The sequence below is a fragment of the Prionailurus bengalensis genome, chromosome D3 (genome assembly GCF_016509475.1).
Source record: "Prionailurus bengalensis isolate Pbe53 chromosome D3, Fcat_Pben_1.1_paternal_pri, whole genome shotgun sequence".
Lineage (NCBI taxonomy): Eukaryota > Metazoa > Chordata > Mammalia > Carnivora > Felidae > Prionailurus > Prionailurus bengalensis.
In genome coordinates this window covers 45,788,257-45,811,461 of record NC_057356.1, presented here as the reverse complement: position 1 = coordinate 45,811,461, position 23,205 = coordinate 45,788,257, and the positions used below count along the sequence as shown (strand labels likewise).

Genomic DNA, 23,205 nt, shown 5'->3' with positions numbered 1-23,205 from the left:
AGGTTGACGAAAACACTATGTAAGGGAGCACCTGCCTGACACATAGTAGGGCCTCAGTCAGTATTGGCTGAATGGACAAATTCTATGAGTTCAAGCAAACCAACACGAATCAAAAACAAAACCCTCGCACTTACTCGTTCAAGTTCGCTGCATGTGAAACAGCTCTATTCCATGCCTGCTTCTAAACAGGAAGTTTCCTGGGAGCCAGTCTGAGGCTCTTTGTAACACATGACATGCATATCAGTGATAGAGGACTATGTTGGAAAGCAAATGCCCCACATTTTATCAAAGTACCAATATCTGTGGCCAGAGTAGGAGACGTACATCTTATGGAGCTGACTAGGAAATGCGGCTCACAAGCAATTTCGTTCTCTAAAACGTGTACTGTTACAGGAAGCACAGGCTGTAGATTCAACGTGGTGAAATGAAAAATGAGCCAGTTGGGAACATAAAACAAGGAGGATAGGACGTATATGCTGACTTGGCGAATCATCTGGCACACCGTCCGAGGACGAAAAATCATCTGTGTGCACAGGCACGCAAATGTAGACTGTGGCCCAGAACCTTAAAGCTCACAGTGAAATCATTTAAAGAAAAGAAGATGTAGTACCCAGCCTGACACCAGGCCTGTAGAAGGAAAGGTCAATGTTATCACCAGACAGAACATGATCTAGAGAAGAGCTTCCTACCAAACCCCAAGGTCAATCAAAAATAGCGCCCCCCCCCTCTTATTCTCTTGGTTACCTAGAAATCTGGTAACCTGTTGGCCCAAAGAACTATTTTCATGCCCTACCCCAAGGTCAGCAGTTCTGCCACTGACTGCTGAGGGACATGGGGGTCACGGGCCAAGTGAGAAGAGGACCAAGCCAGGAGTTCTAGCCTCGGCCCCCACTTCCTGTCTGGCAACTATGACAGCCTCACTCAAACTCCCCGAACCACAGTTTCCAGCCCCGTCACTTAGTGAATAAAAAGCAGTGAACATAAAGCATCTTAGTCTTACACAAGCCATGACGTTTCAGTTGCTCCCTCCTTAACATTAGGGCAGTGATTCTGATAATTTATTACACACTTGTGGGCTAGCTTACATGAATAAACTCTGGCTTTGTGAAAGAAGTAAATAATCTTTTTTTTTTTTTAAGTTTATTTTTAGAAAGAAAGAGTGTGAGCATGGGGGAGGAGCACAAATAGAGAAGAGAGAATCCCAAGGAGGCTCTGCGCTCTAAGCACAGAGCCAACATGGGGCTCTATCCCATGAACCGTGAGATCGTGATCTGGGCCGAAATCAAGAGTCAGATGCTCAACCAACTGAACATCCAGGTGCCCCAAGTAGTATATAATCTTAACAGGTCATAGAGTGGAATAAAAATTACACATGGCTCTGGTCTTGCTTTCTGTGTTTAGGAGGTGGGGGAAGAGGATGGGAGAGTAAGAAACGGGCAATTTTAAACTAAGTACCTCTGGTAATTCATTCAGACTCAGCACAGCGTATTAGAATAGGATATATGCTGGAAAGCCACCGGCAAGGTCCCGAGTTCTGCCTGCTGTTCCTCTGATGTCAGCCACTTGCCAAATGTTCAGGGGAGAAGGAGAGGCTGGAGCGTGGAATGCCACTGCTGAGAACTCTCAGCTCAGAGCGCGTGTGCAGGGGCTCGTTCAGTAAATGGGCTCCCGGCCCTTGCTTTTACAGACACATGAGCCCAAAACAGAAGGACCCTCTGCTTGCTCCCAAAGTTAAGGCCGTGGAGAGTGACAAGGGTGGTGGAGGAACAAGGGAACCAGAGCCAGGTGTTGTGAACTGTGCCCGCCCCATCTGGGCCCATCAGGGAGGCAGCAGGGGCATTCCGGGTCAGTGCTCTCCCACCCGATGTGTGTGGCAGGCCTGGCGTGGCAGGTTTCCCACAAGCTCAGCTCTCTCCTCCTCCCACAGCTGCCCAGGATCTGCCGGCCGCTGAGCTGGGGCAAGTCCGCCCCAAGAAAGGACACACGACCCCATCAGGCCCCACTGGTGTCTGGAGAAACGGCAGCCCAAGTGGTGGGAAATGGTGGTCAGCCAAAAGCAGAAACCGAAATTACACAAAGGGAAAAACAGGAAGAGTCCATGAAGTAAAAATGGCAAGGGAAGATTTTGCATTTAACGCCCACATCGTCCTACCTTCACTCTCCCAGGAGATAATTCTGTCATCGGGAGCCCAGTGCCAAACGCTTGCTCGGAGTGCACATGGAGGCCTCCAGTCACCATGGATCTCCAGACAAAGCTGAGCTTGATGGGCCCGGTCCTCCCCTAGCAGGGCCTACCAATGTATAAGCTCAGTTGTGTCCCCTCAGAGGTGAGGTCCCCAGCACCGAGCTGGGGGCCAAAGTGGTGTACACAGGCCAGGTGACCAGCCCGTGCTGGTCCTTCCATAAGCAGCTCACACTGGGGAGACCTCAAGAAGCTTCCCTGGCCAACCAGCGTTTGAACAAGCCCCCGTACCCGAGAGAGCAGCCATCTGTTAGGGTGAGAATACAACCTCCAAGCTACTCCTCAGAGGCAGAGGGGGTGAGCAAAACGGACTGTTTCTCCCCCGCTACTCACCATGTATGAAGGAAAGATCAGAACTCGCTTGTGCTTGCCACAAGGCCACTGGGGGTCATCCAGGAGATTTGGGTCATAGTCCGTGAAGTCTCCCAGGTCACTACCTAAGGATCACACACAAAATGATCAATAGGGGCCCCAGATTCTCAGAAGCAGAGGCGGGGTACAGGGGGAATGCAAACGCCCAGTACAAAGTTACACCGATGCAAGGCTGGCCTCAGGCCATTTAGCCCAGAGTCACATCGCACACTCTGACCCGCAGGAGACGTCTCTACATGCCAATGAACTGTATCCTCTGCAAAAGGGTTCACCAAATACTTAACATTCCATTGTGACAGGTTTTCCACCTTAGAAAATTATGTATGAATCTCCCTGACCTGGGAGAGCACAAAACCTCAATGGGCGTGAAAGATACAGCAAACAATGAGATCACAAAATGTGGCACTAAAAAAATGCATTTGCTAAACCTGCAGATCAAACTGGTAACTCCAGTGGTGCCATGTGAGCAGCACATTTGTGGTGTGAGCACCTCCAGGCAGGCCACCATGTCTGTACAAACACAGACAAGAGCAGGCGCCAGTGCAAACAGCCGTACGTGGCCAGAGTCGGTGGATACACCAGGACAGTATGGCCAAGCTCAGCACCTGGGCAGGCCTGAGGAACTTCTGGCTCACCTGGAGTTTCTCCAAGAGTGGAAATAATACTGCCTCATACAGTTTTCTCCCTTGTTCACTTCTTACGGAGGTATGGAGGCCAAGCTGGAAGCAAGCAAGCCTTCCTTCACAGGCCATGTTAGTTCACCCACCACGAGACTCACAAAGTTCTCACACCTGATCCTGTGTTTCTGGCCCATTAATTGAAAAAGCCAAATCTGAACACTGTGAAAATATAGGCAAGAACCAGGTTGGGATAAGTTGGTAGATTATCTCTGAGTGGTAGAGAGAAGCTGAAGGGAGCGGGGTGGGTCCAGCCATATCTGCACGATACAGCATATGGCATTTCTCCTTGTGGGAGCTTGAGAGTCAGTGGCTGAAATATCTCAATGGTGGGGTCCCCCTATGGCCTGGCTGCATGGCCACACGCATGGCCTAAAATCGGGCTTGCCCAAAAGTCATGTCACCCATGGGATGAGCTCACGCTCCAGAGGCATGCTTCCTCCAGTCTGCACACAGAGAGACCCACGCACACTGCGCACCGAGGCACCTTCCACCACGCGCTGCCCAGGGCCAGCCCGGCCCAAGGTTACCTGTGTCGAGGCTCCCCTGGGTGCTGCTTGCGCGTCCTATGGAGAGGCTGCGGTGGCTCAGGTTACGGAACTGGGAGAAGGAGGAGGTGGAGTCTATGGTATTTCTCCGGGCTCCGAAGGCATTTGTGGGTAACAGAAACTGGGTGTAAGAAACAGTCTAAAAGGTGAAGATAAAAATGGACAAAATGGATTATTTCCAGACAATGTTAGGTTTGCATCCTGACCAAGCTAAGTTATCACACCAAGTTCACATCCATATTCTTAGCTCTGCCCAAGGAGACCTGAAATCTGTTTTTGGCATTTATTGGTGCCAAAACCTAAACTCAACTGACTTAAGGCTAGGTAAAAGTCTAAATTTATTGTACTTTGGGTGAATGCTCATGTCCTATAACAGAAATATTAGTGTTTGGTAACCATCCCAGAAGCTGTTGGGATGTTGTGTAATACAGGAGGCACATACCACACATGGCTGTTTTTTTCTGAACAGCACACGAGTTTTAATGACCCACCAAGTACGGAATTCCAAAACACGTCAGGCTCCAAGAGTCTCTGATAAAAGGGCTGTGGCCTCCTGCATGTTCTTTTGGCAGACGCGATCTCTGATGCTTGTCTCTAGCTCACCTCTCTCATTCCCAGGTGAGCACTCAAACTTCAGGAATGGAGATGGAACAAGTGTTTTTTTGTTTCACCTGCTTGGAAAAGTGCACCTCATGCACGCCTACTTGTGGCTCGGGGCTGATGCCGTCTGGGCACAGTGGGGACCAGTTGTTCCGGGAGAGGGGCTGTGGGAGGTCATGTGCTGCCCCAGCAGCTTCAGCTACCCTGAGATAGCTTCCCCAAATACTTGCACTGTCTCCACAAACAGGCTTTTGAAGCGCTTACAAAGACCACCTGGATCGAGCACCAAAAGGTCAACTTCATCTTTCAACCTTCACTCCTCAGGCTTCCACCCAGCAGCTCACTCACTGGGTCGTGGACAGGGAGGAATGTGACAGCCTTCCTGTTAGGTGCTCACTATGGTTGACAGACTCAGCTTCTCAGGACCACAGGAAGCCCTCTTTCCACCCCCCCCCCCCCGCAAACTTTCTAGTAGCAAGAATGCTGCTGGCTGACAGCATCAGTTAATGCATGTTCAAACCACCCGTCACTCCATTCCAGAAGAGGCACAGGTGTGCTTGTCTGAGACAGTGGTCAGTATCATGGATTCCATCATAAACTGTGCTGGAGGAGAAATACATGTGCTATTTCATCACTGGCTCGGGGGTGGGGGGAGGCAGGGTTCCACATGCACACTAGGGGAACAGGGATGGGCTGGCATCACCCACCAGGAAGGGGCCCCAGACTCGGCTCCTCCACCACGAGCAAGGGTCCCGGTCTGTCACGCTGCCTCTGCTTCCCAACCCTGGGGGTGTCGGCACAAACCTGCTGGGTGGAAGCCAGAAAGCCTTACCTTCCCATCAGCTCCCAGCTCCACGCCTTCAAGGCCAATGATCTCTTTCAAGCTCACGGCACCTGTTGACTGTTTCCCTCCATCCAACTTCAAATCCCTGGGGAGGACAAGCCCAAGAAAAAATGCTTTGGTGTGTACCCAAAAGAGCCATGATGATGTTTACTATACACGACACCACAGTCACACTGACAAAAATGACCAAGCAGTCCCTGGCCAACAGCATGTCCCTTTGTCCTGCCTCTGAGGCCCATTAGCAATACTGAGGACAGTTCTACCTTGGTTCATCCACTTTGACATAAATGAAATCCAATCAAACAGAAAGCCTGAAGATAAAAGTCAGTTTCAGAAGCTGATGGACCACTGATGTCCCTCTCTGCTGCACAAGGCCCCTTTGCTGAGAGTCATCTTACCGGATGCTAGACAGCAATCTGGGTATGGTGGGACAATGGTTCTCTTGGGCTCCCGCTGCTGGATTCATTTTAAAGCTGGGGGAGACCTCCTCTCCTTGCCACCCCCTTTTTTAGATGGGAGTTAATAAATTCGTGTCTAAACAGTTCTCATTATTACTGCATTAATGAAGGAATTAATGCCACCATAGTCACCCTAGCTATCTCACCAAGGGACCTAGGAAGTGAGTATTTTTCTGTAAAAGAATAATCTCCAGTATTAACAACAAGCATTTATACAGCACTTCACAATTTACCAAGACTTCCACACACCATCTTTCATTCTTTAAAATGATATTATAAGGTATTGTTACGATCTTATTTTATAGATGAGAAAGACGAAGCCCACAGTAGGTTAAGTAGCTTGCCAAGACACAAGATAGTATGTTGTAGAGACTGGTTTTGCATCCAGTGTTGTTTCCAGTACATCACATTGCCTAAAAGATGTGAGACAAGCTGGCTGTGGTTATGCTCAGGCGTTAACTGCTCACATTGTCAAGGTCAGTCCCCCTCCTTACAGTAGTCCTCAGACTTGGCTGCAGATTAGAATCACCTGGAGTTCTCTGACCAACTACCACTGCCTGGCTCCCGTCCACAGACATTCTGTTTCAGTTGGAATGGGGTGCAACCTGGGTATCAGTTTTAAACACTTCCCACGGGATTCTAAAACACAGCCACATTTGGGAAGGACTTCCAGTTTCTGTGTCTATGGTGCTTGTTATACACAGCCACCTCAGGCTGGTAGTGTTCTTGCTGTGTGGCCTGGAGAGAAGCACCATATTCAGGGGCTGTCTTCTGCAAACTAAGCAAGAGAAAAATGTTAAAGGCAAGACTCTCCAGGCCAAAGATCAAGAAATCAAAGAAAAAGAGAGGGAGCCGGGTGAGTGAGGGGAAGAGAGACAAGTGACATCCCCTTCTGTGAAGGAAAACAGGCATTTTCTGATTTAGCTGAGCAATCACTAGCTCTAAAACCCTACCTTATAATGAAAGCGTGATTAACAGCTGTAAAAGAAAGAGCCCAAATTTGCATCAAATATTGCATTTTTTAAATATTGCGGGGTACCTGGGTGGCTCAGTCAGTTGGGTGTCTGACTTCGGCTCAGGTCGTGATCTCACGGTTCGTGCATTCGAGCCCCACATCGGTCTCTGTGCTGACAGCTCAGAGCGTGGAGCCTGCTTTGGATTCTCTCTGACCCTCCCCTGCTCGTGTTCTGTCTCTCTCTCTCTCAGAAATAAACACTGGGGGAAAAAATTAATATATATAGGAATAAAAGGTACTCTCCTTGGGATGCCATGGTATTGCCATGTTCAAAACTCTCTGGAGCCCCTTTGGAAATTGATAAAGTCTTACAAAAAAAAAAAAAGGCAAATAACCAACCTTCCCAATCTTCAAGCTTTATACTTATATATATATTTGCTCTGAACACTGTTACTTGAATCAGAATGCCCCCTCCACCCTCATACCCTACTAACCAGATTTGACTGTAAATCACTTCGGGTAATTTCAGACCTCAAACTCACCCCTTAGGGATGGTGCAGAATTAGGACATTAACATACAGAACTGTAAACACTTTGTCAGAAGGTGCACATCATCCCGTCCTGAGCTCCAAAAATATTCTGAGCAATGGGAGTCCTTTCGGGATGTGCCTGCCTTTTCCCAGGGGCACCTTCTCTGCGGGGGGGGGGGGGGGGGACATGCTCACTGAGGGCCAAGGCATCCAGGATGATTTAAGTCACATCACTTTATAAACATGCCGAGAGAACAGTGACCTGCATTCTAGTCTCTGACCTCAAATCGGCAGCTGGAAGGACCAAGCAAGCAGGTGGAAGCAGAGTGGGGCTCAGCGAGGCCACCAGGACCTTGGGATGGCACATGCCAGAGACCACCTGCCCTTCCGCCCTGCCTCCTACGTGAGCCATCCAGGCTCTCGGGCTTCCTGAAGCGATGGACAGAGATGATGCCTACACTAACAAAAGGAAACGCCTACAGAGCAAGAACCTGAACCAGGCAACAAGGCAAAAGTAGCCATGGTGGGCAAGGAGAAGGGATGGCTGCGGCAGCCCAGGAGGCAAGTGGGTACAAAGACAGCAGCGCCTTGTGTCTTATTAAAGGACCTACAGCTCGCTTCCGGGACTTCCTTCTTGCCCAAAGCACAACCCAGCAAGCACGTGCCTCAAATTCCCAACTCCCAAACAACTGTTTCCTTGTTTCTATTTTGCCAGACAGAGAATGTTATTTAGGGCTGAAACTAATTTAAAAGCAGGGCCTATCTTTATGGGGTGAGAAAACAGAAAGAAATGAGGATGACAAAACATGCCCATTTTAAGAGTGCTCTGGCTGCAGGCAGGGACAGAGGCTCATTCCATGATTGTATCCTGTCTACACCATGTCTGATGTGTAGTACTGACTTAAGAAGCCAGGCAGTCTGGCTCTTTGCTGTCTTACCAGTGCTCATTTATACAGATGGCATGGGACATGGGTGTCTATCATGTCCCTTAACATCAGTCTCAATTTGCTCACAGGCTCCTGATTCCCTGGACAGCCTTGCCTTTGCCAGCGGGCCCCCTCCTTGCTGTACGTACACATCCCAGTTCACAGAATCAAACCAGCCACACCCAAACCGCACTCCCCTTGCTGATGCCACCCCCAAGGGAAATGGAGCTATAACACACATTAAACTTGATGTGCTCACATAAAATCCAAGATTCCTCTTAGGAGATAAATCCCAAAACCCATTTAAAGATTTAAACAGGGGTTCTTAGACCCGGTGATTATTCCAATACCTCAGGACACTCTGGACAACATGGGAGAGAGAGGGCAACAGGCAAAGCCCCACCACACCTAACCACAGGAACCCATCTCTAGAGAGTGTGTGAGTCTGCTCACCATAGCCATCCCTGCCCACCACCCTTTGCTTGTTACCATTCTCCTTTGTCAATAACCAAAGCCAAGCAGAGTCGGAAAACAAGTCAGGAGAGTAGTAGATCCAACCTCAACTGTTCCTAGAAAAAACACACATTACTCACTGTAGACCAGCTCTGCCCAATAGCACTTCCCACAGTGAGGGAAACATCCTGTCTGCGTGGTCTGATGCGGTAGCCACTAGCTCTCTGTGGCAACTGGGTGCTTGAAGTGTGATGAGTTGACTGAGGAACTGAACTGTTTATTTTAGTTAATTTAAATTCAAATAGCTAGCTAGCAAGGGAACATGGCTAGCAGCTCCAGTACTGGACCAAGTAAGCCTTCCCACAAGTGGCCTGGCCACTGCCTCAGGATGTTTACTTCCCAGGCCCCAGCTCACTGAGGAGAGATGGTGTCAGGTGTCCCAGAAGGGGTGGGAAAGAGGCGGGACCCTGCAGATGGGAGCCAGCACAGGATTACCCTCAGTGGGGAGGGAAAGGATTATGGGACCCAAGTTCAAAGGGGACCCACACCCTGCACTCCAGCACCTTGGGAACTGGGCTCCTGGCTGTGATCAGATGCACATTATATGTGGGGCACACAGCAGCACATCCTTTTGCCTCGAAGGCCACGGGGATGGGGTGATAAGGGTTTCAGCAACACCAAGCACATTTGTGAACAATGAGCAGCGGTGCTCCCCAAATCCGAGGCATTACAAAAGACTCTAGGTCCTTTGCACATCCTGGTGGGGAGAAAGGAGGATGCCCAGTGATAATTATGTTTTAATTTCCTTTCAGCCTTGGGGTGTGGGGGATGGGCTAATTGTTCATATTAAGATTTTTTTTTTTTTTTTAAAGAAGAAATGAGGCATTTCCTGCACACCACATCTGGTACACTCCTATCTGCTCCATTTGAACTTCAAAACTTCACCCACATGGTAATAAATATCACAACCGCTCCAGAAAATTGATAGCTTCACGGCAGCGGTTGAGGGCATGCTTTCCCATTTTTTCTGGCTCAGGTTCAAGATGAGGTTGTCGCTAACTTCAGGACTGCCACTTTGGTGGAACTGAATTAGAAGCACACTTGTGCACACATCTGCTTGCATAGTGGCATGTCCATGGAACATGACATCCACATCTCGTGTAAGCGATTTCAATATGTTGGTTTCTTTTACTGGCTTTTGAATTTCTATATAGTAAGACTCGTGGCAACTGAAAAGACGGCTTTCACAAAGAGGCTGACAAACTTCTCTAGGTTCCTTAGCTAAGTGCTCTTGTAAGAGTTGCTGAAATCTTGTATTAACATGAGCCATACAAAAATGCTGTTGCTTGCCCGTTTCGACCCACGTACATAGCGATTTCACATCGTGCCACCTAATTTACAGACAAAGTAACTGCTCAGGACTCACATGTGAGCGTGAAGCAAATGAGAGACCTATGACCCAGGAAGCCCCACTGTTTGGGGAGCCAGGAAGAGTTGCCTTTCTGTAAAAGGAACTCTGAACAGTGTTGCTGGTTCATCCAAAAAAAAATCTGTAAAAAACTCCAGTGAAAAAGAATTAGGCAAAAGTCCTAGGGGAGTAGTGATAAAATCTTGATGTTTTCTAAGATCATTGTTCTAAATTCTCATTAAAATGGTGTATGAAAACAGTCTGGCTCAAAAGCCAGCATGAACCCTCCAGTACCAGGAGACAGAACTGAATTAACACGGAGCTGCAGCTGTAAGTAATTAAAAGCAAACTGAAGTTGGACTTTCCAGTTTCTTTGAAAAGCCTAGAAGATTATTTTTCCCAGATACATCCAGAGTCCAAATATTAATTTACTTATGTTCCACCTCCTTCTAAAAATGGAATAGAGACAAGTTCAAATACCCTATATGGATACTATCCAAAATTGTGTGCATTAAGGTTTAAATGCTGTAGCTTGCATTCAGAGATGAACATGGTTAGGTCATAGGAAAGGATCTCATTTGGACAGACGCACTAACAGAGCCAGCGGTGAGGAACCACGGACAATGCAAGGGTCTGTTTTCTTCTCTTCCACAGGCCTGGGTGACGCTACAGCTCAGACCTACTTAGCTGTAAGAGCTCATTTCTCATCCATTCAAGTTTCTTTTGCAGAGGCTGTAGGCAACAGACAACACTTTGAAAACCCAGCACAAAGGTTTTCTTACAAAGTCTGGCCACTGGGGGTGGATGGGAGGTGGTTTAAGGGGGGACAGGGCAGGGGCTCACAGAAGATGGGGGAGGGGATGAAAACAGAAGATGAAAATGCATTTGGGGAGACAGCCAGGCAACAGTTCTACCCTTCAGCAAGGGGTAGAAATATAGGTTGGTTCTTTGTGGAGTGGAGCCCTATTCTTCACAGGATGGCCCCATAATTCTTTTAATGTAGCTCTCCTTGAAAGCCTATGACTTCGTGGTTGGAAACCCCCTGGACCTGTCTCTGTTTTGGCTCCCACAGCAAAGAGTGGATGAGTGTGATTTTGCAGTTGTGGAATCATCTGGTCAGAGCAGATGGCCAAATTAGATATCCTGGTGCCCAAAGGGGATTACCTAGGTTGTTATTAACCTCACAATGTCCCAAGTCCTGATTTCATCCCGTGTAACAGGTAAAATGATCTCCCATTACCGATGCTCACGAAGCAGTAATGCACGCAACTGATCAAACAAGATTCCTTGTTAGGTAACAAAAAGTTCAAGGTTAAGGCCCTTTCCTAAAGGAGCATGTGATTAGCAAACCAATATTACTCCTAATAAAAAAAGATATGATTTAAATACTTAACACCTGGGAAGTGGAAATGTGTGCGTAATCCAATTAACTAGCTTCCAGGGCTTCCAGCTTCCAAGATGGCCCAACCTCCACTTGTGATCGTTTCTCTAATGGCGCTCTAAACTCGAGACCTTGTAATGCCAGACAGAAGCACCACTGGGCACTCGCTCTTTAAGGAACAACAACAGGTTGAACACTTTGATGCATAAATAATTTAAAAACCAATTAAATATTAATAGGATTTCCAGATCCTTTTAAAAAAGAGAGAGATTTGCTGCAGAGAGTAAAGCTTGAAAGCTGGATTAAGAAATACCACTTGTGAGCTAATTTTCATTAAGAGATTATGCATCCGCTGGAACCCTCTGATATAAAAACATTTATCATCTTTTAAGAAATCCTATTTCTCACCTCTTCAGATAAAATACAGCTGCCATCTTGGATTGAGTCTGCTTACTTGTAGCAGAGCTGAACGTTACACCACCATAGTTCAGAGTCAATGGAACAAAGCCCAGGGCTGACAGGAAAAAGTGAAATCAAAGCAGCTTTTAGTCTACAAGTCCTGCCCCTCACACTCAGCACTTCACCGATAAGCCATCCCCCAAGGGTAACTGGCAGACAATGAAGGGGCCTTAATGTAGCTTACACCAAAATCTTTGTCTAATGGCAGCTCCTATAAACAGCCGGATAACGGCATGATTCATCCATGAGCTCATTCCAGAATATGTCTCTGTGTGGGAATATGGTTGGTGTGAGCAAAGAAACACAATTTGTGAGTGTGTAATTTTCCACAATGAAAAGAGATGTTCTGGGGGAAACTGGGTAGGGAGGAAGGAGGGGGATAGGCCAGAGCCAGGGAGGAGGCTTTTAGGCTTGGAGGCCCTCTCTCAGAAGAAGTGGTTTTGTATGTCACAAAACAATCAACGCTCAGGAAACAGACCCAAGAAGATGACCTCATCTGAAATGTCCCCATGACAAAAGCTAAGGACATAAGCAAATATCACGTGGGCACTGCTATTTTAAAACATGCTCCCAGAGATACCTTGTGCTCCACTGGGAAGCCATTTGCTTTATCACATGGTCTCAGATACATCTGTAGGAGAATCCAGAGATTATCATTCAATCAGGTCTGGTTATATGAATGGGTCCGTTCCTACACACATCATCATCAAGCTGGAATCATCTATTTTGATTATTTTACATAACCCTGAGTCACAAGTTAACTGGATTCACTGCTACCTCCTGATCAGATCTGTACATACAGAAATACCTAATGATGTCTGTATGTTTCAGGAAATAAAGTGCATCTGGGCATTTGTGTCAGTCCTCATATACAGAGATAGTCCTGGCACTGGCCCCCAATACAATGCCTGTAGTCTCTCACTCACCAATGGATTGTGTTCCAAAGCCTTTGAGTTGGCCGTCTGGAACTTGGAATGTATTTTCCCACGGACATGATGTTACAAATGGAGATTGCCCACACAATGCTCTTTTAGCCTCTAATGTCACCAAACTAGCCCCATAGTAAGAGCAAGAACTCTGGTTGTAGGAGCAACAGGTCAGAGGGTGAAAGAGGGTGAAGAAATACGAAAAAGCTGTCTCCCTCTTGGTTTCCTCATTTGGGACTAACCTTCAGTGACATTGTAAAGGGGGTCAAGTTTCATTCTTTCTACCTCTCTCTGTGAACCTCCTTTTCCTTCTCAGGACCCCAGGATCCTTACTCCTAAGCTGTTCCAGTCTTTCACAGTCTCTCCTGCTTTCTACTTCATTTAAAAAAAATTTTTTTTTTTAATGTTTATTTTGTGTGAGAGCAGGGGCAGAGAGAGAGAGAGAGAGAGAGAGAGAGAGAGAGAGAGAGAGAGAGACAGAATCCAAAGCAGGCTCCAAGCTCTGAGCTGTCAGCACAGAGCCCGATGCGGGGCTCGAACTCACCAACCGCAAGATCATGACCTGAGCCAAAGTTGGAAGCTTAACCTACTGAGCCGCCCAGGCACCCCTCCTGCTTTCTACTTCTGAACCCATAAATTCCTTTGCAGCTCCTGGCCCCATGGTGATGGCAAAGCAGTCCAGGGGACAGGGCTGGTGGCACAAATGGAGGGGCAGTGGTCTTAGGTAGAGATATGGACGAGTGGTTTATCAAGTGGGGTCTGCCTGCTTGAGAGTCGGGAAACTTGCTTGCAATTCATTTTGTAAGCAAAAGGTTGCCAAGCCAAACCACAGATCCACACGAAAAGAGAAGGCAGTGACTCATGTGGATAAAAGGCAGAAAGACTCAGTCGGGCCTTGGCAAACTGTTGATTCAAAGAAGAAGAGCTGGTTTAGGGCTGGGACTCTTCCCAGAAAATAGTATAATTTACAAGCTTAATCTGAGAAGGGTGTTTACAGCTATGGGAAGGTTTGATGTTACAGTTATAGTGAAAAAGACGCGCAACATCTGTTCCTCTTCTCAGTGACCAGCTTCTGATAGCTTGTTCTGAAAGGTGGGATGTGGCAAAGCTTCTTCCCACCGGGAAGATCAGAACAAAACAATCAGCTCTTCATATTCCATACAAGCACATGCACTAGGGGATAAGAAAGAAAGAAAAAAAAAAGACTGGAAGGAAATAAACCAAAATGTTAATGAAGGTTTTGTTTAGGAGCTAAGGCTCAATAATTTTTACCTTCCTTTTATTTTTACATACATTCTAGATTTTTAAAAAATAAGCAGTTAACCACCGAGGAAAACAATTTAAAGACCAAATGAAAGCAGATCTGAAGATGAATCCCTTATGTTCGTAGAAACAAAGCGCTGATGAACTCATCATGAATCGGACTGAGATTTGCTGTGTTGGGGCAGATTTAGGAAGAACAATGAAATAGCTCTGTGACTGGACAGAACAGAACCAAAGTGAACATTTAATGAGTATCTACTACAGCCTGGCAGGGTGCTCAGAGCTTTCATATGTAATATTTCATTTAATACTCTCAAAACTCTAAAGCTGACATCATAGCCACTTTTACAGATCAGGAAGCCTGGGATCAGCAAAGCAAGTTAATTTGCAGGGACCGAGGATTCCGCCTGACCGCATCTCCATCAAACACAACCTATGCTCCCTGGCTTCAGATGCCCACCGGCACCAAAGGCAGGGATGTTAGATAAGGACTGTGGTTTTCCTAATGGGACCTTGAAGCACAGAGTAAAAGTGAGTGGGATTCTCATTCTCACCCACTCTTCTGGAGTAACTCTGTGGTTAGCTATTTATTGGCATTTTGTGTAAACTTGTATTGGAGGAGCGGTTTCTTCAGCAAAATGTCTGAAAACCACAGGACTGAACAGTCTCCAAGTTCCTTCTAGCTCTGAAGGTACATCTTTGGAGTTTAAGGGTGCTCCTTGCCATTGAATTCGGAGAAAAGGCATTACCTGGTGTCAGGTATCCTTTGGTGAGTTAGCCTGGGGACACCCAGAGAAGAGGCAACACCCTTATGACCAGAAAGGGCTTCTACACCCTTACAAGTGGTTTTTGCTCACCAAACTCAGCCTGTAGGCCTGCTGTTATGAGTAAAAATCCACCCCTATTCATGATTAATGGAACTCAAATGCAGTTTACCTGAAAGGAGTTAGTGCAGCCTGTAACCAGTCTTCAATCTAAGCATGCCAGCAAATCCTGACATCTTCCTAACGCGTGCACTTGATTAGACATGGCCATGCTGGTCCCCAGAAAAGGCCGGACAGTGAGGACCAGAGTGTGTGTGTGTGTGTGTGTGTGTGTGTGTGTGTGTGCACGTGCGAAAGTGTGGGTGGGTGGTGGGGAGAAGGACCAAGGCAAGAGCTTCACTTTACCTGACATGGAAAGGGGCTCCAGAGACAAGAGGAAGCTCCCCACTGCCTGGGAGTACTGGGCCAGGGAAAACCACCTCCTTCTAACTCTATGCAAAAGTCAAACCAAAGATGTCCTTGGTTTAAGCTTTAAGCAAGAGCAGTAAACACAAAAGGAAAATCACATGTTGATCACGGGCTAGATAAGCAAGCCAGCTAAAAGCCAGGGAACTCTGATGGGGCTTGGGCAGACCAGGTGGGACATCAGCAAAAGGCCCTTGGCATTCTTGAGTTTAATATTCAGAGTGTTGAGTATTTGTGAGCAACTCAAGCAGCACAGCAGGAGTGATCCATGGTGTTGGTGAAGCCAATAAGAACTGCCCAAACTGCGAGGCTACCATGTGGAGGAGTCACCTGGCCGGGTAGGTCAGGTGAGGGAACCTAGTTGGGGCTTAGCACCTGTATCCTGACACCTCTTTTGTCACTGTAGGCTTAGCAACTTTCATTGTGGATGTGATCATCACCTGCAGAAAAGCAGGGCCCAGAGGTCCATGACAGATCATCCTTGTTGGCACCTTCCAGGCCCCTCCTTCTCCTTGCCCATCCAGCACCAACCACCATTTCTATCAAGTTGCCAACAGGGATGGGGTGCCAGGGTGAGGACTCCAGGGAGTACTTGCTCCTGTTGAAGCAGCCAATCTGGCCATCGTTTTTTGGCACAACGATACATTCATAAAATTAGCCATTCTCAAAAGCCCAGAGACACAGTCCTCAGACATACTGTTTTTACTTATTCATTCAACAATTACAGAGTGTCTACTATGCACACTGAAGTGCTAGAGAGGCCTTGAGAACTAAGACACAACCCACACCTTCAAGCAGGATGAGGACAAATTACAAAAGAGTTAAAATATATTTGTTAAGTGCTATGACAGGCCTATAGGTACCATGGAACACAAGTGGGCTCTCAGCAGGGCTTTGAGATGGGGCATTAGGAAGACCGTGAGGGTGGCCTGAGAAAGCTGCCCGGAGGGGAGATCTGAGTTCCATCTCAGTAAGAAGCTTAAATGGGGTGAGGGGCAGGAAGTCTTTCGAACTTTGCACCAAATATATAAAAGCCCCAAAAGCAAGAAGAACCTGACACGCAGCCAGGCACATCTCGCTACGGCCAAGAGAGGCCATGGGAAGAAGGGTTAGACAGGAGAACTGAGGCCAGCCCAAGGCCCTCTATCTGCCGACTAGTCTATAAAATCCTGAGAGGCTTTTAAGCAGGGGTGATAAGCTTTGAGTCAGAAAAATGACAAGTAGACAAGAGTAGAACCGTCCAGGGTGCAAGGGCTCCCACATATCTATGGTTGGGTTTTTCTCAGCTGAATGATAATCACAGATGAAGGCTGGGGTCAGGAGCCAGCAGCGGTGATGGCGAGAACTGAAGGGGTGGGGAAGGGAATGGGAGGCTGGGGCCCAGGGCTGGGAGGCTGCTTCCACCTGCGGGGTGGACATGTATGGAGTCTGATTAGACATGGTCTTCTCATTAAATTGAAAAAAAAAAAACAAAAAACAAAATGAAGGTGAAAGAGACATCTTCAGATAAAAGAAAACTGGAAGCAATGGATCTGTACTACAAGAAATAGTACAGGAAGAGCAATTTCTTCAAGATGAAATGAAAAGATATCCAATGGAAAGTTTAGAACTTTGGGAAAGAAGGAACGCTGGAATGGGTTAAGTATCTGGGTAAATGCAAAAGTCTTTTTGGTCCTTTTGCCATTTTCCTCTATCTCTTTACAAATTACATGCCTGTTTGAAAACACTGAGAACATCTTCTTTCAGTGAAGCATGTTTGAGTGAGGGGGAGGGACCCCTTACTTCCCCGAGGGTTCCCTCCTGGGGCTGAGACCGGGTTAGGGCTGGAGTCCTTTGGTGGCCTCCACAGGTTCAGTTTGGCCACAGGTGGTTCTTCAGTGAGCCACTACGGCAGAGATCACCAACTGGCCCGCAGTACCCAGGAAGGCCAAACACTCCATTTCCCAGACTCTCGCAGGCAGCAGAGGCTCTACGGAGCAGAAGCCCTCATGTGGAGGCTGGAGGCGGAAATAACATTGAGTGGGGGTGGGGATCAGAACTTCTGGCAAGTGTAGGTGGAGGCATAAACAGCAGGGTTTTTACAGAAAGAAGCCCAGAGTGTGGCTGCATGTCTGTCCCAGCCGCACTGCCTCCTACTGGGCTGCTCTTGGGTGTTGTTACTGGTTTCTCTGTCTTTCCGGAACATTCTCTGAATGCCCCCTCCCCCCAATCCACGGCCTTCCCACAACAGTCAGTGAGGATCCTGTTGTCAGAGTGTACCCCGCCCTGCACTCCACCCCTCCGTGCCCATCAGAGCCACTGTGAGTTGATGAGACAGGCAAGACTCTGAATTCTTAAACTAGAAGAGCAGGAACAAAGGACAGTTATTAGGAGCGCTTTGTTTATCTAACAGAGGATTTCCTCAAGTGTTGTACGTGAACAAACTCTGTAAATCAAATGGTATTTTAAGCAATAAAAGAGATTAGTAAGAAAGCAAAACGCTTTGCATTTTTTTTTTTTAAATTTTTTTTTTTCTTTTCAACGTTTTTATTTATTTTTGGGACAGAGAGAGACAGAGCATGAACGGGGGAGGGGCAGAGAGAGAGGGTGACACAGACTCGGAAACAGGCTCCAGGCTCCGAGCCATCAGCCCAGAGCCTGACGCGGGGCTTGAACTCACGGACCGTGAGATCGTGACCTGGCTGAAGTCGGACGCTTAACCGACTGCGCCACCCAGGCGCCCCAAAACGCTTTGCATTTTTAAAAAGCGTCGTCACCAACCCTTTTGCAAGGACATGTTTGGTGCTGTGATACAGTCCTCGACTGTAACTACTTAGCATACTTTCTCAAAGAGAGGCATTTTCCACACAGGATATAGACAGGAGGAAGACCCTCACCAGCCCCTAAATTGCTTCGGCGGTGGTGTTTGTGGGGTGACCTGGCCGTGGCTGGGTAGCTACTGGGGAGATATAAGCAAGTAGCACTCAGGGTCATGACCTAGTGATGCCCACAGACAGCCAGGGCGTCCGCACCATGTCAACACCTGCATTACGTGACCCCCCCCCCACTCTCCACGGGCATTCCTACTCTACAGTGGACGAACACTCAGATGAGGGGAATTATACAGATTATTTTCACCCAAGGCTCCACCCAAAGATGCTGGGGGCTTGGCCTTGGAGGAGCCAGGCTGCGGCGTAAACTGGCAACCTCTAAAGCCTTCGGAAGGTCACCACCCACCAGCACGAAGACCACTGCGTCCCCAGGAGGTGGCTCTCCTGTGGCACATACACAGACCTCCACCATCACCCAGATACACACTAGACAGCCAGTGTCGCCCACTTGTCACTAGTTCCGGGCCAGCAAGTGCGGCCCCAAGCCACAACAGTGAAGAAAAACACACTTGGCTCTCAGCTGTGTGTCAGTGCTTTGGGACCTGCACCTATGGGGTCTGTTTGCCCCAAAGCAGAGAACACAGCACCTCACGGAGCCTGCAGCCTGTCTGCCCTCCCTCTTACCTCTTGGCACTGCTGCTCGGCCAATCTCTTCCCCAACCTTGTAACTGCAAACTGATAACCCCAGAACCCACCTGACGAGGCTGTCGCAAAGATTCAATGAGCAGATGTGTGATGGCACTCAGCACAGTGCCTGGGATACTGGAAGCATGACTTCTGCTTCAGCTCACATTACTTTCTCCATCTTGTTCACACAAATGCTTGACCTTATCAGCTCTTCCTAAGAAAATAGGCTCTTTTCTCAAATACCTTTAGCTATACATCAAAGCAGGGAAAACAGCTTGAAGAGTACGGCAGCTGCTAAATAACCAGGGCAGTCCGCGTTAAGCAGAAGCTCTAAAAATCACAGTGAGTGGTCCTATTGTCAGCTTGGAAGTATAAATCTGGTGGCACGCAAAGTGATCCTAAACATTTCACACCGTTCTCAACCCTGGGATGATTAAGCCCCTGTCCTTGTAGCCTACACCAGGAAACCATGTACCAAATAAAACCGCAAAGTCACCAGACCTGCACTTTTTTAAAAAAATCTCAAATTAAAAAAAAATTGAATGGAGAATTATTCAGAGGGGAACTCCAGAAGCACCTGATCACTAGTGGATGGGAAGTGTGAATGGCACACCTCATTCATAAACTCCTCGTTCGACCAGACTTCCAGCTTCCACATTAGCAAAATCGACAAGGATGACAACGTATGCAGGACCTTGGAAAGTCTGGTCAAACGTCCATGTTGTACTGAGACCTGGAGCGGCTGAGTGATGGGCCTGTGGCAGTGACATCCCAGGACAGCTCACTTCTGTCCCTATCCCCTTCCCCTTACTACCTAGGTCTAACCACTTAGCTGTTGGTCAGCAACAGGATTCCCACTTGGTTGGGGCTTTACCAAATTCTTTCAACAAGCCAAGCATCACAGAGACTCCCCACCACATCCCCCAAAGTTCCTAAGGGGCCAGACCATCTTCTAACATCCTCGGAAGTCAATGGTGAGGCTGGAATGTCCTTCCCCACTTCTCTAAGACCTCACGCTTCTATGTCTTGATGAAGAGCTGCCAACTCTGGGGAGCATTCCGTGATCCCTCCGTCTGAATTCACTGAACTCCCTCCTCTATGCTCCAGCTGCACACTGCTTAGGACTCATTTCGTTGTTTGCTCTTGTGTCTGATGGTCAGTGTCTTTACTACCTTGTGTCTCCTACCGTTAGAGGGTAACGAGGAAAGACACATTTTCCTGTGCACCACTGTATCCCTACTGCTTAGAACAGTGTGCTTGGCAAACAGCATGTTCTGTGAAGGAGTGAATTCTGCTATGCAGCAGGATTGCCTGAATCTCTACCCAGGAGACAGGCAGGGATGGTAATGTATTGGGAAGGGGAAGGAAACTCACATAACAAACTCTTGGCTTTTCACTGTTGATAGTAGACTCAATGTAAATGTGGATCTTGATAAAGATTTGGGGGAAGTTAAAGCACTCTGTAGCACCTCTTTGTGGCTCCCCAGCTGTCCTGGATTGGTTGTTTACATGTCTGGCTTCCTGGCTCAATAATAAGCTCCTAGAGAGTGGGTCTTCCTCATCCTACACCCTCCCAGCCTCGATCAAGGCCTTGCACCCGCAAGGGGTAGAAAAAATGCATGAGTGAACAAATAAGTAAATGAATAAATGGTAAAACCTCTCCTAAGACTGGCCTGTCTGCTTTGATCAACTGATGTCAAGACCCAAAGTTAAGTGCTCAGTTCAGCTGAAAACCAAGAACAAAGCTTTGGGGTCAGGGTGGGAGGCAGGGCGAGCCAAGATATGAGAGCCAGACTTGGGAAGCTCCAGTGCAGCATGAGAAGCCAGAAAGCAAAACCAGAAAGAGGTAAGGCCATCCTGATAGATGCTTTCCTTGTAAAAGAGGTTCAAGTACACACTGGATGAACTTCTGAGTTTCCTGTTTTTAAAACTTCCTTGTGATGAAGTCGGAGCTGAACATCATCCCTTTTAGCAGTGGGGGTTTACGCGTGTCTGGCATAATCATGCGCCTGTGGCTCAGTCCACGTGCAGAAGCACAAAAGAAATGTGGCGGCTAGAAACCACAAGGTCAGCAGGTTAAGATGGCTGGAGTACAGGGTTCTGGTGCTGCTGGTGCTGCTGGGCATCCACCCCCATACCCGAGGGGTCCCAGCTCTGAAGCAGCGAGGCCAGGCCAGGTCATCTCTGAAGTCCTTTCCAGCCCTGAAATTCTATGATTTGTGTCCCAGTCACACAGAGTTAACTCTTAGCATAAAAGGAATTTTCCACAGCAGAAAGGTATTAGTTACTACAGGCATGAACTAAAGCACTGTAAAAATATATATGCATATAATTTACTAGCATAAATACTTTTATTATTTGAGCACAGTGGTTTCCCAATAATTAGTGAAAAATAATCCTAAGTTTAAGTGGCATTCACTAATAAGATGTCTGCTCATCGAAAAATTTAAAAAGCAGAATCGCTTCTTCACCTTACCACTAAATTACAGTATTTTGAATGGTGTGCAGAGTTTCTCATGTGAGTATTTAAGTAGAATGTGCTGCAGAAAGAAACAGGCATGCTCTTTTCTGTTAGGTATTGTAATTGATCTGATTATGTGTTTTGTTATAGAAAATTAACCTTACTGCACTTTGATTTCCTCATCTATAAAGTTTGAAAGAGTTTATTCATATCTAAAATGTAAAAGGTTATGTCCTGTGACCCCACAAACTCACTCTGCTTCTTCATCTGGGCCAACCGGCAGAACAGCTGAATCTGCCAGTAACCCTATGACAGATCTTCCTGAAACATCCAGGGCCTTGTCAGCAGCAGCCAAGGAGACTGCGGCACTGACAGACACCTGTTTCCCAGCACACTAGCTGGGATTTCCTCCAGGTGTTAAAATTGGGGGGGGGGGGGCACATATTTCCAACAAGGACGTCAAACAGTTTGGGTGATCTCTTCCTGGGTAATTTAAATTTAAATGTGTTCCCACGAGTTCTGCATAAAATGCAATGATCTTCAAAGTAACGACACAGGTAGTAACTTGATATCCCCATTCTACAGAAGAACAAGCAGAGGCTCAGAGACAAGTAATTTGCCCAAGCAAAAAACTACAAGTCTCCCAAGTTCTCCATGCTGACCTCCCACATTCTGTTTAAGAATTTGGAGACCCTGACAAGCGGGCCCCACCTACCTCTTTGTGTGAGGTGCTGTGCTGGACCTTGTGTACTCAGTTGCCCCAGGAGCCTCAGTTAACCCCTGCGAGGCAGTTACCATAAAAGCTCCATTCCAGAGATGGGTTTCTGTGATTATGAAGCCTGTTTTGCCCATTGGCCAGAGTGAGTCAGGGAAAGTCCTAGAGCTGGTCAGAGTTGGGTTCAAATTCCCATTCTGGCCCAAAGTCGATGTTTGAGACTGTAACTCTTAAAGATCAGTGGTCCTATCTATAAAACAGGGTAAGTACTTCGGTACCCTAGTGAGGGGGCCCCAGAATTTGGAAATAAGATCACCATTCCAGAATGAAAACAGACATGAACAGTTCCAAGATGAAAGCACAGAGAAGCCAGATTATGTTAAAGACACTGAATGAGTTCTCAGCCAGGAAGACTTGGCAATCGTCTGACTATCTTTAGCCTTAATTAGAAGTAGTAATTATGTGTGAAATTTCAACGTGCCTTGGTTTAAGTTCCAGGGGGCAGGAACCAGGCACAAGTTTCACTACGTTTATCCCAGTACCTAGTCACATAGTAAGCGCTCAATAAATGAACGAATGCAACATAGCTGAGGGAAGAATACATCAATCAGAAAGGCTAGCAAGGGCAGCCCAGAGAAATAAGGCTAACTCCACAGTGACCATCTAAGCTCGCCATGAGGGGAAATATTTAGACAGCCTTCCACTGCTGATTCAGATCTCCCTGGAAATGTGCTCACAAGCTGGTCACACTGCAACAATCCGAGCCCTGGGGCCATTACTTGTATAATAAGTTTAACAAACTTGCCTTCTGGGTCACACATAGGTCCGTGAGCTGGTACAATCTAGTCTCCATGAGGAATAAGCCTGCTCTCAGGTGCAGCCGAACCTGGGACCACAGGTTGGTAAGGTAAAGCAGGCCTCCTCACAAGGTTTCCTGTGGGCAGCCCTGCTGGCCACACCCAGGTGGCCCCTGAACCTCTGAGCCGAAGGATTTGCTGTCTTTTCCATGAACATCTACTTTTGCAAGGTTGTTGTAAGGATGCAGGGAGTGAAAAGGACTGGCATAAGGTCCTCAATCAACAGTAAGATTACCATTGCTCTTTCAGACACATCTAATAAATGACTGAGTCATAATTCCACGAACAAAATGTGCCACTTTCTGTCCCACAAAGCTTATGGTGTAGAGTACAGATAGAAGTGAACTGAACGGATAGAAGTCTGACAAGTCTATGTAGGAAAGGGAAAGCCATGATGAGCAGGA

The 23,205-nt window shown here is 47.3% G+C and overlaps 1 protein-coding gene across 3 annotated transcripts in view; it reads right to left on the bottom strand.

The window, feature by feature from the left end:
- CABLES1 (Cdk5 and Abl enzyme substrate 1) overlaps positions 1-23,205 on the bottom strand; it is a 114,499-nt gene that overhangs the window by 17,784 nt on the left and 73,510 nt on the right. For all 3 annotated transcript variants that reach the window (XM_043558449.1, XM_043558448.1, XM_043558451.1), the window contains 3 exons: positions 5,272-5,368; positions 3,822-3,978; positions 2,576-2,679 (listed from right to left, as the gene is read on the bottom strand). In XM_043558449.1, coding sequence (XP_043414384.1) covers positions 2,576-2,679; positions 3,822-3,978; positions 5,272-5,368 — 358 coding nt within the window. The remainder of the gene's footprint in view (positions 1-2,575; positions 2,680-3,821; positions 3,979-5,271; positions 5,369-23,205) is intronic.